The sequence below is a fragment of the Heterocephalus glaber genome, unplaced genomic scaffold (genome assembly GCF_053883595.1).
Source record: "Heterocephalus glaber isolate CG9 unplaced genomic scaffold, H.glaber_assembly_v1.0 deba00001781, whole genome shotgun sequence".
Taxonomy (NCBI): Eukaryota; Metazoa; Chordata; class Mammalia; order Rodentia; family Bathyergidae; genus Heterocephalus; species Heterocephalus glaber.
In genome coordinates, this window is record NW_028258467.1 from 11,295,024 (window position 1) to 11,311,567 (window position 16,544).

The 16,544-nt window shown below is 45.0% G+C and overlaps 1 protein-coding gene across 9 annotated transcripts in view; it reads left to right on the forward strand.

Moving 5' to 3' along the window:
- Positions 1-16,544, forward strand: part of Clec16a (C-type lectin domain containing 16A) — a 224,433-nt gene that overhangs the window by 14,475 nt on the left and 193,414 nt on the right. For all 9 annotated transcript variants that reach the window (XM_087202956.1, XM_087202950.1, XM_087202952.1 and 6 more), the window contains exons 3-7: positions 2,481-2,614; positions 8,247-8,395; positions 11,015-11,120; positions 12,792-12,915; positions 16,134-16,308. In XM_087202956.1, coding sequence (XP_087059082.1) covers positions 2,481-2,614; positions 8,247-8,395; positions 11,015-11,120; positions 12,792-12,915; positions 16,134-16,308 — 688 coding nt within the window. The remainder of the gene's footprint in view (positions 1-2,480; positions 2,615-8,246; positions 8,396-11,014; positions 11,121-12,791; positions 12,916-16,133; positions 16,309-16,544) is intronic.

Consider the following 16,544-nt stretch of genomic DNA (forward strand, 5'->3'; position numbering starts at 1 on the left):
GTAGGCATCATACCTGTCACCGCAAATAATGTCAACATTACTGCCCACAGTGGTGAGCAGGGGCTGTCAGGAGGCACTGTGTGTGGCCCTCTTAGGAGTCTGATTCCTGCACCAGCATGTTCATCAAGACTGAGATCCTAGAAGAAAATGCCCCCAACACCAGGATAGTTTTACTTACCCACTTGCTTTACTCTTGCCAGTAACATGTCTGCAATTCCTGCATTTGAGTAGGGAGCATTTTGTACAACTAAGAAACTGACATTGGCATATTACTATTAAGAAAATTTCAGCTTGGTTTGGATTTTGCCAGTTTTTGCATTCATATTTTCTTAACACTCCAGGATTCCATCCAGGCTTCCAAGATGTATTTAGTTGACACAACCTCCTCCAATCTGTGAGGTTTCTTAGTCTTCCCTTGTTTTTTATGATCTTGATAGTTTTGAGGAGTACTGCCCAGGTCTTCCGTAGAATACTTTCCCATCTGAGTTTCTCCAGTGTTCTCCTCACGATTGGACTGAGGTTTATGGAAAGGAGAGGTGAAGTGTCCTTCTCACCCTTCCTAGCAGGGTGCTGGTCATGAATACGGGACATGCCAGTCATGTTGCCACCATAGCCCGGTGAAGGTGGTGTCTGCTGTTTTCTCTCCTGAAAAGTTGCTATTTCTCCTTTCCCTGTGCTTTTCTTTAGAAGAATCACTAAGTGTAGCCCACCTTTCAAGATGAGGGAATGGGAATCTCTACCTTCTAGAGGTATAATATATTATTAAAATGCTTCTGCATGGAAGATTTGTCTCTATCGATTTATTTGATTATTTATATCAGTATAGACTCACGGATATTTGTATATACCTTGGGTTATAATCCAGTACTTTTTTGCTCACACTGTCCCAGCTTTGGCCATTGGAGCCTCTTTCAATCTATTCTTTTTTTTTTTTTTTTTTTGGTACCAGGGATTGAACTCGGGACCTTGCACTTGTGAGGCAGGTGCCAGAACCACTGAGCTAAATCCCCAGCCCACAGAGCCTCTTTCAGATTGGTTCCTGTGTCCCTCTGAAATGGTCTCAAACTTTTGTTTCTTGAGCACTTTCTTACTCCTGGTACTATAAGACACTCTAGGCTCATCTTATATTTTTCCTGCCTCAGCCTTAAAATCAGCCATTTTTCAAAGGAGACCCTTGAGAAATTTCCAAAAATTCAGGCTGGGGGTTTTGTGCTAGACATTCTGAATCAACTCCGGGGGTGAGATCTAGGTGCACACGTTTTAACAAGTCCCCAAGTTGGTCACTGTGTGGCAGTGAGAGTGCTGATAATACTTGGGAGTCACTGATTTATACAACCTAAGGTGAAGTAGACAAAATAGGTCAAATGACAGAAATACCCCTGGAGGTCAACATGAATGGCATTTACAGCAGACAGGATTTCAGAATCAGTGTTGGAAAAGATTTTAGTTTTTTGGGGTTTTTTAGGTCAAATTTATCCATTCATTTACCCTTTCATGGATTCAAATAGAAATTAGACAGCACTGAGCAGATGCCAGGCCCCTGATCCCACCACTGTGGAACTGTGGTCAAAGGGAGATAGATACACCCACAACTAGTCAACCAGGAGGTGTGACTGCTGGAATTTCTGGTGACTGTTCCAAATGACTTAGCTTGAATACACAGGACACAACCAGTAGCATCATTTTCTTACTTTAAAGAAAGGCATCATGGGGTTCTGATTCCAACATGTACCCCCCAAAGCCACTGCCCCAGGCTGAATTCAGAGAAGTGCCCTGTCTAGACCAAGACAGGCAGAAGCAGACTCAGGGGCAGGTTACAGTCCCTCCAATATGTCAGCACCTCTGGTGTTCTTTTTCATTCTTTTCCCCAGATATGGAAACATGACAACTTGGAAACCAAAGCTCTTTTATTATTCGGCATTATTCTTCAGGGAATCCCCACTGTGTTTTTCTTTTTTCTTTTTCTTTTTTTTGGTACCAGGGATTGAACTCCAGACCTTGCACTTGCAAGACAGGTGGCGGAACCACTGAGCTAAATCCCCAGCCCTCCACTGTGTTTTTCTTAACACTCAAAGATAGGGAGAATAAAGGAAAGAGGCCTAGTAAGGAGAACAGAGGATATGGAGTGTGATGGGAAATGCTGCTTGGTAGGTTTAGAAGCATAGATTACAGTGTGACTTGCTTAGTAAAGATCATTCCCATCCTGTCAGTAATGTAGTTCTCTGTTTCCTGGAATCAGCACTGTTCTTGCATTCTGGGAAGAGAGGTGAAAGGTCGTGTGTTGACCTTGAAGGAAGATGGCATCATGGGAAACAGATGTATGGGAACCAAGTCCCTCCAGGAGGTGTGGTGTGATCTGGTGTCCCTGCTGATGCTCTTGCAAGGACAAGGCTAACACATGTCCTGTGAATGTAACCAGAGGGTGATTTTAATTTCCTATGGTACAGCAAACCACTGACTCTGTCCCATTCTCTCCCCAGCTTCTTCCTGGAGAAGAACATGTTTGTCTTCTTCTTGAACATCCTACGGCAGAAATCAGGCCGCTACGTGTGCGTTCAGCTGCTGCAGACCTTGAACATCCTCTTTGAGAATATCAGTCATGAGACCTCGCTCTGTAAGGACATTCCTTGACACTTGCCTGTGGATTGTAGGGCATTGGCAGGGTGTAGGGTGGCAGGGCTTTTGTGTGTCTCTGCTTGCCTCGTATGTGAGTCTGCTTGGGCTGCCCTAACAGAGCACTGCAGACTGAGTGGCTTAAACAGTGAATGTTTGTTTTCTCAGAGTTCTGGAGGATAAAAGCACAAGTTGAAGCTATCATCAGCATTTTTTGCTGGTGATGACTCTTCCTGGCTTGCAGACAGCCAACAGCTTAGTTTGTTTTCTGTTGCTGTAACAAAAATACCCGAGACTGAGTATTTTGTAAATGAAAAAGGTTTGTTTTGGCACATGGCTCTGGAGGCTGAGAAATCTAAGACTGGGCAGATGGAGCCGGAGATTTAGCTCAGTGGCACCATACCTGCCTTGCAAGTGCAAGGTCCTGAGTTCAATCCCCAGTACCGCAAAAAAAAAAAAAAAAAGGCCAAGCAGATGAGGGCCTCATGCTGCTTTGATTCATTACAGAAAGCTCAAGGATGAGAGGACATGTGCAAAAGAGGGAGAGCAGTAACTTTAGAATAACCTGCTCTTGAAGTAACTAATCCAGTTCCATGAGAGCAAAAACTCATGCAAGAAAGCCATTAATGACTCTGTTCATGAGAACTCTACCTCCATGACATAAACACATCCTATCCCACTAGGCCCCTTCTTTCAACTCCTTGATTCTAACATGAATTTTTGAGGGACACACTCAGACCATACCAGTCCCTTTCTCACTATGCATGGCCTTTCCTCTGTGTGTGTGTGTGTGTGTGTGTGTGTGTGTGTGTGTGTGTGTGTGTGTGTGTGTGTGTGTGTGACAAAGAGTAGGAGGGAAGGAGGGAGACAGTCCTGGTGTCCCTTTCTCCTTTGATAGGGACACCAGTTCCATCTGACTACCGTAGGTCCTCCTGACCTTTGGTGACCTCATTTAGCCTTAATTACCTCCTAAAAGCCCCACTTCCGAATGCAGTCCCATCGAGGGTTTGGACTTCAATATCTGAATTTGCTGGGGATGCAGTTCAGTCTATAACACTGTTTTCCCTGTGTGGTGGGATACTGTGAAGGGCTAGGAGAGGGTTCCTCTCTGCTGAATAATTCTGGGAGTGATTGCATTCTTTCTTTGTGGCTTGTTATTAAGGAGTTGGTTGCTGAGTAATCAGACCATGGATTAAGTATTAGAGAAGGCAGAGTGAGGAAGAACCGGCCACAGGGTCTGCAGGTTCATGTGCTGTGGCCCCTGACCCTCCTGCTTCTGTTCTGCTGCCCATCTAGTTAGCTCTGAGCACATCATCTGCCCTCCCTAAGCCATTTCTTCATCCGTCACAAGCACCCCAGGAAGCAGGGCTGTTGATGTCTTCATTTTAACACCAAGAGAGTTTGAATCGTGGGCCCAAGGTGACAGCTATAGCAAAGCCGGAGTAGAGAAGGGGTTTCATCTGGGTGAATGAGCTCAGTGGTCCTCAGCGGGCTGTTTGTATCTCTCAGGGGGCATTGACAGTGTCTGGAGATATTTTGGTAGTCACAGTCCAGTTGCAGAGGGGCTGCTACTGGTGTCTAGTGGGTAGAGGCCAGGGTTGTGCAGACGTCCCGTAGTGCCCAGGACAACCCCACAGCAGAGAATTTCCCAGCCCAAACTGTCCACAGTACTGCGGCTGAGTGACCCTGGTTTAGTTCCTAATCCTCCATGCTTGATTGATGGCAGCACAGCCCATGTCCTGCCGGCAAGAAGTGGAAAAGAGAAAAAAAGTGGCTGAGTGCCTATCAGAGGAAGGCTCTTGGTCCCTGGGACATTTTTGAGAAAAGCGTGCTGTGGGTGGAAGGAGGTGGTCGTGGCAGCCTTTCTCCTGGGGACAAGAGTTGCTGTATGGCAGTTCTCAGAAGCCGCCACTAGGTGGTGCTGCTGTCCCAGAGACAGTTCTCATATTTGGGACAACTGCAAGTGCACAAATGTGGGTTGACTTATGTCTCCCTGGGTGGTTTCCTGTTATCAGCTTCTGTTTTTCTGGATATGAAGCAAGTGCAATTTCTGAACTCTCTGAAAGGGGAAGATCCACCTCAGTGACACAGGCCTAGGACTCTGCCCAAACCAGGGCTGGGGCTGATTCAGCTACTTGCTGCCTGCATGTGCTTGGGAGCTAACTCTCCAGCTGCAGATTGTGCATCTGGCCAGCGGAGATAACAGCAGCTGGTGGAGAGGGTGGGTTAAGGAGCAAGTGTGAGCTTAGCATAGGCACCAGAGGGCAAGAAGTGGCTGTAACACCAGTCGTATCACTTAGTGAAGCACTCCTTCCAGTCTTGTCTCTGGTAACCCTTTCCAAGCCCAGCTAGGCACAGGAGTATGGAATTAAAGATGGGGACTTTATAAATTCTGGCTTTTTATTGTATATATTTAACGTATACAGCTTGATTTGGTTTACATGTATATTGAAATAATAACCACAATCAAGCTAATTAACATATTACCTCATGTGGTCACCTTTTGGTATGTGGTGAGAACATCCTTTTGGCAAATTCCAAGTGTATAGTACAGACTTGTTAACTATAGTCACCATGTGATCTGTCTATCCCTTAGATCTCCAGAATTTAGCCATCTTGCAAGACAAACTTTCTATGCTTTGACCAACATCTCCCCCTTTTCCCTGCACCTCAACCCTGCTAACCACCTTTCTGCTCTCTGCTTCTGTGAGCTTGACTATTTTAGATTCCACACATAAGTGAGGTCATGCAGTATGCATGGCTTTTCTTGTACTGGGGCCGGAAGGGTGCCTTGCTGTGAGAAACCCAGGCAGATGCCCCTTGCTTTATGGACAGCTCACTGGAGTGCTGTTAGAAGCCTTGAAAAAATAGCAGAAACCACTGCCTGTTTATAAAACTTTGATTTGCAAGGGATGAGGAGGGATGGCCTTTGGTTTTAGTTTCTAATCATAGAAATTGTCTTTATTACGAAACAGTGAAATACCAAACATTATAAAAATACACAGTTAAGTTTTTGTAGCATCTCACTGTAATGGTTCAGTCCACGTCAGGCATTGTGCTTTTTGCTTTACTCTTTCCCACCTCACCAGTTTGTCTCAGATCTTTTTCATTGCAGCCCTCCCTCTCTTGGTTTAAGAACTGCATCTTGCTGTGCAGTAATCTGTTTAGCCTACAATGGGCATTTAGGTGGTTTCCAATTTTTCACTATTACCAGCAGTTGTTTCATACATGCATCCCTTGCCTGTTGGGTTTGGTAACCTATGTGACAGAGGCCTGAGAGACTGAGATTACTTGTAGACTCCTGGGATTATTATGAAAGGATACCACAGAAAATCAGCCGCATAGTGAGGGGGTAGTAGAAAAATCCCAGCCAAGTAATAGAGGCCCTTCCACTGCCCCAGTGGGGGTCACCTCTCACCCATGGAGTCATCTCTTGGAGGCCCTGAAAAAATCCCCCTGGGAAGCAGATGAAGTCTGTGGCTGTTCAGGTCCCAAATGCAGCCAGGAGCCCCTCAGTTGTGTATCTGCAGCTGCCAGCTTAGGTATCTGTGCTGCTACTGGCCCAGGAGACACTACCCAGTCACAACAGGGCTCACAAAACATCCAAACATTCCTTTCTTCTGTCAGCTCATTCTCCTCCCTGTTGTTTCCATCCACATCCAGAATGACACAATAAAAAAAGTGTTCCAGGTATCAGAATCACCTGGGTTGCATGTTCCACGTTAGATTTTAGGTGGATAAATCTATAGACTGTTCAAAGAATGGGATGCTATATAGCAAAACAAGGGAGGCAGGGAATGAACAAGTGACGTGGATGACTCTCAGATGTGATGAGCAAAAGGGGCCAGACCCAGGCAGAGTGCCTGCTGGCTGACTCCATTTATAGCAGGGGATTCAAGAATAGGCACAGCCTGTCAATGGAGGTGGAAGTCAGAATGGGGCCTTCCATGGGGAAGGACATCCTGGCAAGGAGAGGTGTGAGGGATCCAGGGTGTGTGTGTGTGTGTGTGTGTGTGAATGATAGGTCTTATCTTTGTGTGCTTACATGGTGTGTAGGTGTGTAAAATTCAAGCTGGACACCTAAATCTTGTGATATATAAATACACATGTCCACAAATTTAAGGTACATACATGTGTACATCAAGCTCATCGTAGCCTCATTTTTAGAAACACTAAGATTCCCAGGTCCTCACCGCAGACCCCTGACGTCTTTGGAGCAGGCCCTGGGAGCTGCCTCAGGAATTGTTATGATCAGGAGACTTTGGAAACTTCTTCTGAGACCACAGTCTGCATGGTCTGCCTGCTGAGCCTGCTCAGAAATGTGCAGTGACCTTCCGAGAGAACTGGCTTCTGAGCAGGACCCGGCATAGGTCCTTGCCATGAATAGCTCTTGGTGATGTTTGGGTGATTCCTCTCTCTTGCCTCACCTGTATGTGTTCTGCCCTTGACCATCTGTGGGGAGGCAGGGGAGCTGGAGCAGTGCTCGCCTGCTAGCACCCCAAAGGACAGACAATAGGGACAGCAGCACCTGCTTTGCAGTGGCTGCTGAGAACACAGCGGCGCATGTCCAACAAGGGCCAGCACGGGGATTTCAGACCTCAGGCCATAAGCTGCAGCTGGTCTGTAGACCTGTTTGTGCTGGCTGGCATAGCTTTTAAACTTAGTTGATGCCATAGCCAACATTTCAAGATCAGGAACTTCGGCCTTACAGTCTGTTCTTTCCAGCTTCCCTTCCTCAGTTGGAAGCACCAACCATGCTGGACTTGCATTGCCACAGGGATCAGGGGCCCAGAGGTAGTCTGGGGAAGGTGGGCTGCTCTCCAGGCAGCCCCAGTGCCCTCAGATCCAGTCTTCATTGCCACCTCCTATTAGTGCAAGGCAAACCCGACTCTGTCTTTAGACTTAAATTCGAATTCTTTCTCTAGTGGCTGTGTCCTCAGGCCAGTTGATCAACCTCTCTAAGCTTTTTTTACTCATCTGCAACACAAGAAGAATGACCCATGCTCTGCAGCGTCATTATGAACTACAACAGGAATCATTTAGCCTGCTGTTTGACATTTAGTGGGGATTCAGCATAATATGACCTTTATGAAATCATGTTGCTGCAAAAGAAGAAAAAAAAAAACCATGTGTAGCTCTGTGGCATTCAGGGACAGTGATGTGACTTTGGCAAAATGGGGCAGCTTTTCTTGTTGTTGGTTTTTTTTTTGGTACTGGGGATCGGACTTGGGTCCTTGCGCTTGCGCAGCAGGTGGGGCAACTTTTTATAGAACACAGTGCTTTCCCCATCATTTATGGTTGTGAAAGTGCTCACACACCACCTAATCTTCCCCACCCTGCTCTATGATGATCTCTGGCAGCAATGAAAAAAAAGTTTGAGCATTGGTTCCTTTGGGTGTGGAGGGGGTGGGAGGGAAGGCTTTCCTCTGGCACTGCCATTAACTGTTCCAGTAACCATGCATAGTAGATGATTTCTGGTTAAAAGTGAAAGTAAATTGTTTAATCCCAGCAACTCAGAAGCTCAACAGATCCAACTACCCTTTCATGGTCACCTGCTTGTTACCCAACATCCTTTGCTTGTGTTTCCTCTAGCATGAGTTAACCTTTTTTTTTCTCTCTCTCTCTCTCTCTAGATTATTTGCTGTCTAATAACTATGTAAATTCTATCATTGTTCATAAATTTGACTTTTCTGATGAGGAGATTATGGCATATTATATATCATTCCTGAAGACACTTTCACTAAAACTCAACAACCACACTGTCCATTTCTTTTACAATGAGGTAAGTAAGTGATTGCCAGAGAAGCGCATTTGGGTGTAGAGCTAAACCTGTCACAGCAGTGCCCTGGAGCTGTGCAGTCACGCATCTGTTTACAGAGCGCTCCGGTGCTTTCTGTCATGATTCTCCCAGCAGCACTGTTTTTTTTTTTTGGTACCGGGGATCGAACTTGGGTCCTTGTGCTTGCACAGCAGGCGGCGAAACCACTGAGCTAAATCCCCGCCCCCAGCAGCACTGTTTGATTTGAGCATTCTTTTAAAAATTGATTCAAAAAGTTACTGTTCTATTTTTAATATAAAATTCAGTTTGTGAGCTGGGGATTTAGCTCAGTGGCGCCATGCCTGGCTCGAAAGTGCAAGGTCCTAAGTTTGATCCCCGGTACCAAAAAGAAAATTCAGTTTGTGCTGAGAATATTATGCTTATCAAAGAGAAATGTCCAGTTGTCTTGAAATAGTGATTCCCTGTAGGAAAAACAGGAACTCCCAGCAGGCCTGCTTTGCCACTTCCTTGCTGAGTGACCTCAGGGAACTTCCAGTCCCTCTTAGAGCCTCAGTTTCCTCATCTGAGAAATCGGAAGAGTTTTCAGGGGTTGAATAGATGATATCTTCAAAGCACACAGTATGTATCTGGCTTCCTAAAACTGTAGACATTGCTGTTCTATACAAGCTCATGTTCCTTGGGAGAATAATTAAGAACTGAAATAAATTGCTGCTGCTGTCACAGTTACAAGGAGCTTGAATAAGAAGGTCCCTTTACATACAAATACCAGATGTACTGGAACTGGCTCACCCACTTCTTCAGGGACCCTGGTTTTTCCATCTTCCTGCTCTCTTGACTGTGCAGTTGGCATCTGTGCTCAGGTTCAACCTTTAGGGTCACAGGATGGCTGCAGCCACTCCAAACATCCCATACTCACACGCTACTGCTGAAATTTCTGATGACTTCACTTCCCTTCTTGTGTCTCTTTTTGACTTCTAAAAACCTTTCTCAGAGCTCTCCCGCCAGACTTCCTCTCCCATCTCACAGGTCAGAATTTCTCCCCCAGTGTGTCTGGAATTGGGGATTAGTCTGGCAGTCTCATGGGAGGTTGCAGTCCTCGGAAGGGTGGATTGGGGAGGGCAAGTGCTTCCAGGGTGGCTTGCTCACTCGCTGGCCAGTTGGCTCTGGCTGTTGGTGGGAGGCCTTGGTTCCCCTTTGTGTGGGCCACTTCTTGAAGCTAGTGTCCTCAGGGTTTAGCAGCTGGCTTCTGTGGGTGAGTGATCACAGAGAGAAGACAAACTAATGCGTTTTATGGCCCAGCATCAGGAGTCACACACTCACTTCCACCACATTCCACCATGGGACTCTGTATAGAGAGGTGATATGAGAATGTGAACATGGGAGGTGGGTTCTTTAGGGCCCAGCTCGGAGTTTGGTTCCCAGAGTCCCTTGCTGTCGGTGTGGCAGGTGTCTTCTGATTGGTGTTCATGTACACTCAGAGCCTCTATCTGAAGTTAACCATGGTTCCAAATATATTTTCTAAGTTTGGGCCAAATCTATTCAGCTGTCCCCATATGATGTGGCATCAGCAGCCTGAACCTTGACTTTAATTGTTTAGCGATGGAGAAGAGCTAGTCTCCAAGGGAGGAAATACTAGCTGTCTACAACAAAACGTGGCCATTTGAAGTTTAACACCATGAGACCCTGTGCCTGGCATATAGTAGTCAGTGCATTGTCCTTACTGGATGTTTGTTACCTTGAGCCCTTACCTCCTCACAGCCAACCACGGCTGCTGGGATTCCTTCCTGGGCTGTTGTGGGGGGGCCCCCTCACAGCTTTGGCCACCAGAGGGCAGCAGAGCACACCACTATGTGGCTCCTGGTCTACATTCCAATGTGCTCTCTTTAAGTGGGACAGTGGGTTTCTGTGGTTTTGATATGTTTGATTTCTTCTCATACACATATGCACGCACACACACTTTTTTACCCCTAGTGCAGGGAATGGAACCCAGGGCCTTGGGCATGCTAAGTAGGCACCCTATCACTGAGCTGTCTCTTTTCAACAGGAGAGGACTCCTGGAAGCCTCTTTTTCCATGATAATATTTATGATTTTAGTATTTCCAAATAAAGAAAAATGTAGTGGCCAATAGATGTTCCAAACTTAGTACAAAATTTGTCCTTCAGTTACTTGCAGCAGCGTCTAATAATAACTAGCATTAATATTGGGTACGCATTAGGTGTCAGGTGCTGAGTTAAGCACTGGACTGGAAATGTTCTCATTTAATTCCAGCAAATATGAAGTGGGTGCTGTTGTCTCCATTTTATAGATGAAGAAACAGAGGCTTAGAAATATTACCTCACGCAGCTAAGAAGTGGTAGGACAGGTAATGAACCCAAGTCTGACGTTATTTGAACCTTTTCTATTTCTTTTGTGGCCTTGCCTCCCTGTTCCTTCCCACATTCCCATTGGGAATGAACCACTGGATCGAGGCTCATGGTGGCAACTTTTTCTTTTGTATTTTACTGTATTTTTCTTTTTGGTCGTTTATTCATGTAGTTTTCATTCTGATGGGTTTCCAAAAGCTAGGGTGGGGGCAGGTTGACCTATGGGTTTGTAACATTCTGGTAATTCTTTTGTTTTAGCATACCAATGACTTTGCCCTATACACAGAAGCCATCAAATTTTTCAATCACCCTGAAAGCATGGTTCGGATTGCTGTAAGAACCATAACTTTGAACGTCTATAAAGGTAAGTTTCCTTACGAGCTTGTGCCTGGGCTGATTGCTGCTGTCATGGGTCACAGCCTCCAGGACTGTGAGAGGAACGGGGAGCCCATTTAGTATAAGCTGGGTCTACACATCTCATGGAAGGCTTGCGCTTAACTAGTCCCTGATGTAAGTCTGTACACTGCCTTCCCCTGCATATTTCATTCTTGCTCAGAAGTAGGGTATCCTAAGGAAGACATGTGGAATTCAGAGAAATAAATCAGATAAAGCAAAGTTGTCTATTAAGTGTTTTTGTGTTTGGGTTTATAAAATATCCTTCAGTACAGCTGGATTCATGAATAAAAGCATTTCACATCATGAACAGCAGGGGGCAATGTTGCATTTCCATCTGACTGCAAAGCCCAACGGGGCAAATTCCTCCTTTCTTTCAAGATGTATTTAATGCTCCCAACATTGCCTCTGGGAGAAAGCCTTCCCAAAAACTGGCTGTCCCCAAGTTTCCAGAGCTGGAATTGCCCCTTCAAGGCACTGCCTTGGAAATTTTCTGCCTAATGCCCACTTTAATTCCCTGTGGACACTGCAGTGGAGCCCCATCTCCGTTTTCTTAGGGATTAGAGAGACTTTAACTTTCATGAATCAAGATGTTATTACTTGAGAGGACCCCTAATTGGGGGCATAGGAGGCTCTGCAAGGACTTGTGCAAACCTAGTTCTGGGTCTACATTAAATTTAAGAGCCTTTTTAGAAGCCCAGGTGGGCCCATCAAGAGATTGCAAACTGAGGGCCTGCAGGGTAAATCCAGCACTTAGACATATTTTAATTGGCTTAGATGTTTTCTGAAAAAATATACAGTTGCCAGTAATTTTTTTAAGTTGCCAGTATTTTTAAATGCGGAGATCTTGCACGACAGTATGTTTTCTGACTTGAAAATGTAAATTTGGACATTTTGAGCCCACAGTCCTGCAGGGTAGGTGTCGGCTGCTCCCGAGAAGCATTTGGTTCTTTTGGGGTTGAGGTCTGGGCTCCTGGGTTTACATACTGGACCTGCTGGCCTCACTCCTGGGCCATCAACCACCCTGGCAGCTCCTGAGTTTGCGACCCTGGTCCAAGCCATGTTTGGGCCACACTGCCTTCTGTTCTCTGTTTTCCCTTGTTCTCTACTAACACATATCTTTTGGTTTAGATGCCTCCTGTCCCAGCTGTCTATCCTTCTAGACAGCTGTCTCACCTTCCCAGTTCCTAACCCTGTTAACTGTTGTCTGTTTTTTGCCTTTCCTTCAATGACGATTCCTGTTCCTTATTCCAGTGTCATGTAAGTTATTAACCTCTGGTTTTCCACTTTCTTATCCTATCCTTACATGTAAATACAAGAAGCTTACTTAAGAATGGTGTGCTTCTCTTAGCAGTTTAGCTAAATCCATGCTGATAAATAAGCTCTCTAATGCACTAAAACTGTTTAGTCCCACTTATTTACTTTATTAATTTAAGAATAGCATAAGAACTGCCATGACAAGTATAGTTTTATGAATAAGATAAACATTTTCAAGTATTTCCAGGAAAGACAGATAATTTCAGATTATTGCAAAGGGCTTTTTCATTGTGGTTTTGGGTTTGTTTGCTTTTTTTTTTTTTTAATCTCCCCCAAGTTATTTTTAGTAGCCTGACATTTTTTTTTCTTTTGTGAATTTTCTCAGTGGACAACCAGGCCATGCTGCACTATATCAGAGATAAAACTGCCGTCCCTTACTTCTCCAATTTGGTCTGGTTCATTGGGAGCCACGTGATTGAACTTGACACCTGTGTGCAGACTGATGAGGAGTAAGTGAAGCCCCCAGGGTGTGTAGGGGGTAGCCTTGGTGGTTAGAGGAGAATTCAGATTCCACTGTGGAAAAATAAAGATGAGAACAGCACTCGGCTACCCATGTGTAGGCAGAGTGTGGACTTCTGCATTGTCCAAGGTTCTCCCTACCTGTTTGAAACAACTCCCATACCTTCAGGAGGGGAAGAGGGAAAGTAAATTCAGTGCACTCATAGATGGGGTTGCCAGGCAGCTGGTGAGAAGAGTAAAATGATTTGTCAATGAGTCATGAAAATGTGGTCTGTCCATACAAAGGAATAGTATTCAGCAATAAAAGAGAATGAAGTACTCACAGGAGTTATGACATGGACGAACCTCAGAGGCATTGTGCTCAGTGAGGGAAGTGGACACAAAGCAGCACATATCCTGTGATTTCATTTACATGAAATGCCCAGAATAGGAAAATCTAGAGATACAGAGCAGATTAGTGGTTTCCCAGGCCTGGGGATGGCAGGAAGGGGTGTAGGGAGAAAGGGGAAGTCATTGCTAATAAATATAGGACGTTTTGCAGAGGGAAAAAAATATTCTCAAATTGATTGTGGTGATGATTGAACAATTCTGAAATACTAAAAATCATTGAGGCTGGGGGTGTAGCTCCGTGTTAGAGCACTTGTCTAGTATACATAAGGCTTTGGGATCAATCCCCAACATTGAAAAATAATTAATAAATGAATAAATTAATTTAAAAAACCATTAAGTTGTGTATACATATATATATATATATATATATTTTTTTTTTTTTTTTTTTTTGACACAAGGTCTTGCTATGTAGTTCAGGCTGGTGTGGGATTCATTTGTAGTAAGTTGTGTATTTTTAAGTGGATGAGTTTTATGGTATGTGAGTCATATTTCAATAAATGAGTTTTTAAAATAGTTTAAGGTGGTGGTTTTGTCCTCAGAATGGTGAAATAGGACTCCCACAGAAGAGCTTCTTTCGCTTGGCACTGCTAACCATTTGAATAGCTACTCCAATGCTGAGGGGACGCCCTGTGCCTTGTAAGGTGTCTGACAGCACCCACTAGATGGCCTCCACCCACTAGATGCCCAGTGCTTTTCTTCCTCAGTTGTGATAAACAAAAATGTCCCCAGATCTATCCCTTTAAGGCAAAATTACTGCCCTGCAGGACAGCTTTGCCCAGGCCTGAGGAAGAGGACACCTAGATAGGCCAGGATGCTGAAGGGACCCAGGAGGGAGTTTTCCTGAGGGAGGAGATCTGATATTAGTTCTGGTATTGGAAAGGAAACAACAAGGACAAGTAGATGGCAGATCTGACTGAGCATTTGAAAAAATAAGAACCTGTGTGGACATGAACAGTCATGGACGGGAGACATAATGAGGCACTTTCTTCCAGAAAGAACAAAGTTATATAGGGAAGGAAATAAACTCATAGTCCTCTGCTGGGGTCTGCAGTGAGCAGTCGTGATAATGTCAACACCCATTATTGGTAACTCCTTTCAGGGGAAGAGGTGGAGGGAACATGAAGAGTGCTGTCATAGCGGGAGGCCAATAGATACTATCTAAAAAGGCTCCATCACAAATAGAAGTCCACACAGCTTTTATAGAAGTGTGAGACTGGGGCCGGGGGATTTAGCTCAGTGGTTCTGCCGCCTGTCATGCCAGTGCAAGGTCTCGAGTTCGATCACTGGTACTAAAAAAAAAGAAGTGTGAGACCAACTATCTGTAGAAACAACCAGAAGTTTAAAACTGCCTTCTCTGGAGGGAGGAAGCTAGGACAGGAGCTTCTAATTTTTCACTGTCACCTGATCAATACTGTTTGGATTTTAAATCTACCTGCATGCTTTATTTTGATAAAATATTTTTAAACTAAAATATTAAACAATGAGATTTGTTAAATAGCTTACTCAAGAAAATTTTCCAGCTAGATATGGTGGCATGTACCTTAATCCAAGCTATTTGGAGGCTGAGGCAAGAGCATTACAAGTTCAAGCCGAGCCTGAGCAATTTAGTGAGACCCTGTCTAAAATTTTAAAAGTACTGGGGGTATAGCTCAGTGGTGGAGTGCCCCTGGCTTCAGTCCCCAGGACCAGAGAGAGAGAGGGAGAGAGAGACACAGAGATGAGACAGACAGAGACAGAGAGAGACTGCAGTATCTTATGACGTGGAAAAAAAGTGTGAAACATTGTGAATGAGTGTTGTGAATGAGTATTCTGGGTCTCAGGTGGTGGATTCGGAGGTGTTGTACTCTTAGGCTTTGCAACATATACTTACAATGGATATTTACTATGTATGTTATTAAAGAATACTTACCTAAAGTTATGTAAAAGGAGCACAATCGATTCTCCGTTTTACTTACTTTTTGAAGCGCATAGAGTTAGATGGATATGTAACACCTCTTTTAGGTTGACTATAGGGAGAGATAAAAATGTGCACAATCAGATTGTAGGGTCTTATGTCCCAAAATATTAATAGCGGATATCTGTGACTGGTAGCATGATAAGAACTTCAGTTTTCTGTTTACTTTCATTTTCTTTCAAAATCTTCTGTCTTCTGAAATGACCATCTATCCCTTGAATAATAATAATACAAACATGGTGTCTTACCCCAGCTAGACTGCAGTTTTCCATGGCTGCTGCTTGGGGGTAGTAACAGTGAGCCCCCAGTCCTTTTGATTCTGTCCCTTTGAGTTATGAGGCTGGCTGCACCCAGGAGACACAGCAATATGTGTCCTTCTCTGTGTCCCACACATGGTCAGGGCCGTGGGGTGGATGGATGTGGCTGCTGAGTAAAGCCTGCTTTTGTCTTCTGATCTTGGCCGGAGCATTTTAATTGGTGAGGATTTATGGCTCCATTAATGTTCCTTTTTGGGAGCCTGGGGAGCCAGGGGATCTTGCCACATTGGCCAGAGGCTACTTTTGTTCAGTGGCTTTCTACATGAGCTTAGCTGTGTTTTTCTTTGTTTACCCCACTTGTTCAGGGCTGTGGTTGTGGGATGACTTATACCAAGGCCCTCGGGGGAAGGATCCCAGGAATCACCTAGAATGGGTTGCAGTAGCCTGTTCACTTTGCCTTTGTGTATCTCCCTTAGGGGCAGGATGGGTTCAGATGCTGCTGTGTGAATGAAAGCCCCCCCAGCTAGCCAAGTCTCAGGCCACTGGTTTTAGTCTCAAAGGCCTTGAGCTTTGGCTTCCAGGCTGAGGAGGTCATGTCTCTTGGCAGGCACCGGAATCGGGGGAAACTGAGTGACCTAGTAGCTGAGCACCTAGACCACCTGCACTATCTCAATGACATCCTGATCATCAACTGTGAGTTCCTCAACGATGTGCTCACAGACCATTTACTCAATAGGCTCTTCTTGCCACTCTACGTGTACTCTCTGGAGAACCCGGACAAGGTGGGTCCTGCCCCTGTGGGCTGTCTTCCAGTGGGAAGTGCAGTGGCCTTGAATTAGGGCTGAGCTTTGCAGGGACTAGGGCTTTGTGTGAGGCAGAGGCTTTTCAAAACACACTGGTTTCCCTTTCCTTTCCTCCTACAGAGAAAGAGAGTAAACTGTCAGAGTGAATGAGAAAAAGTCAGATTACTGACACCAGGAGGAAACAGGAAACCGCTTCAAACTCAGGCATTTCCTTT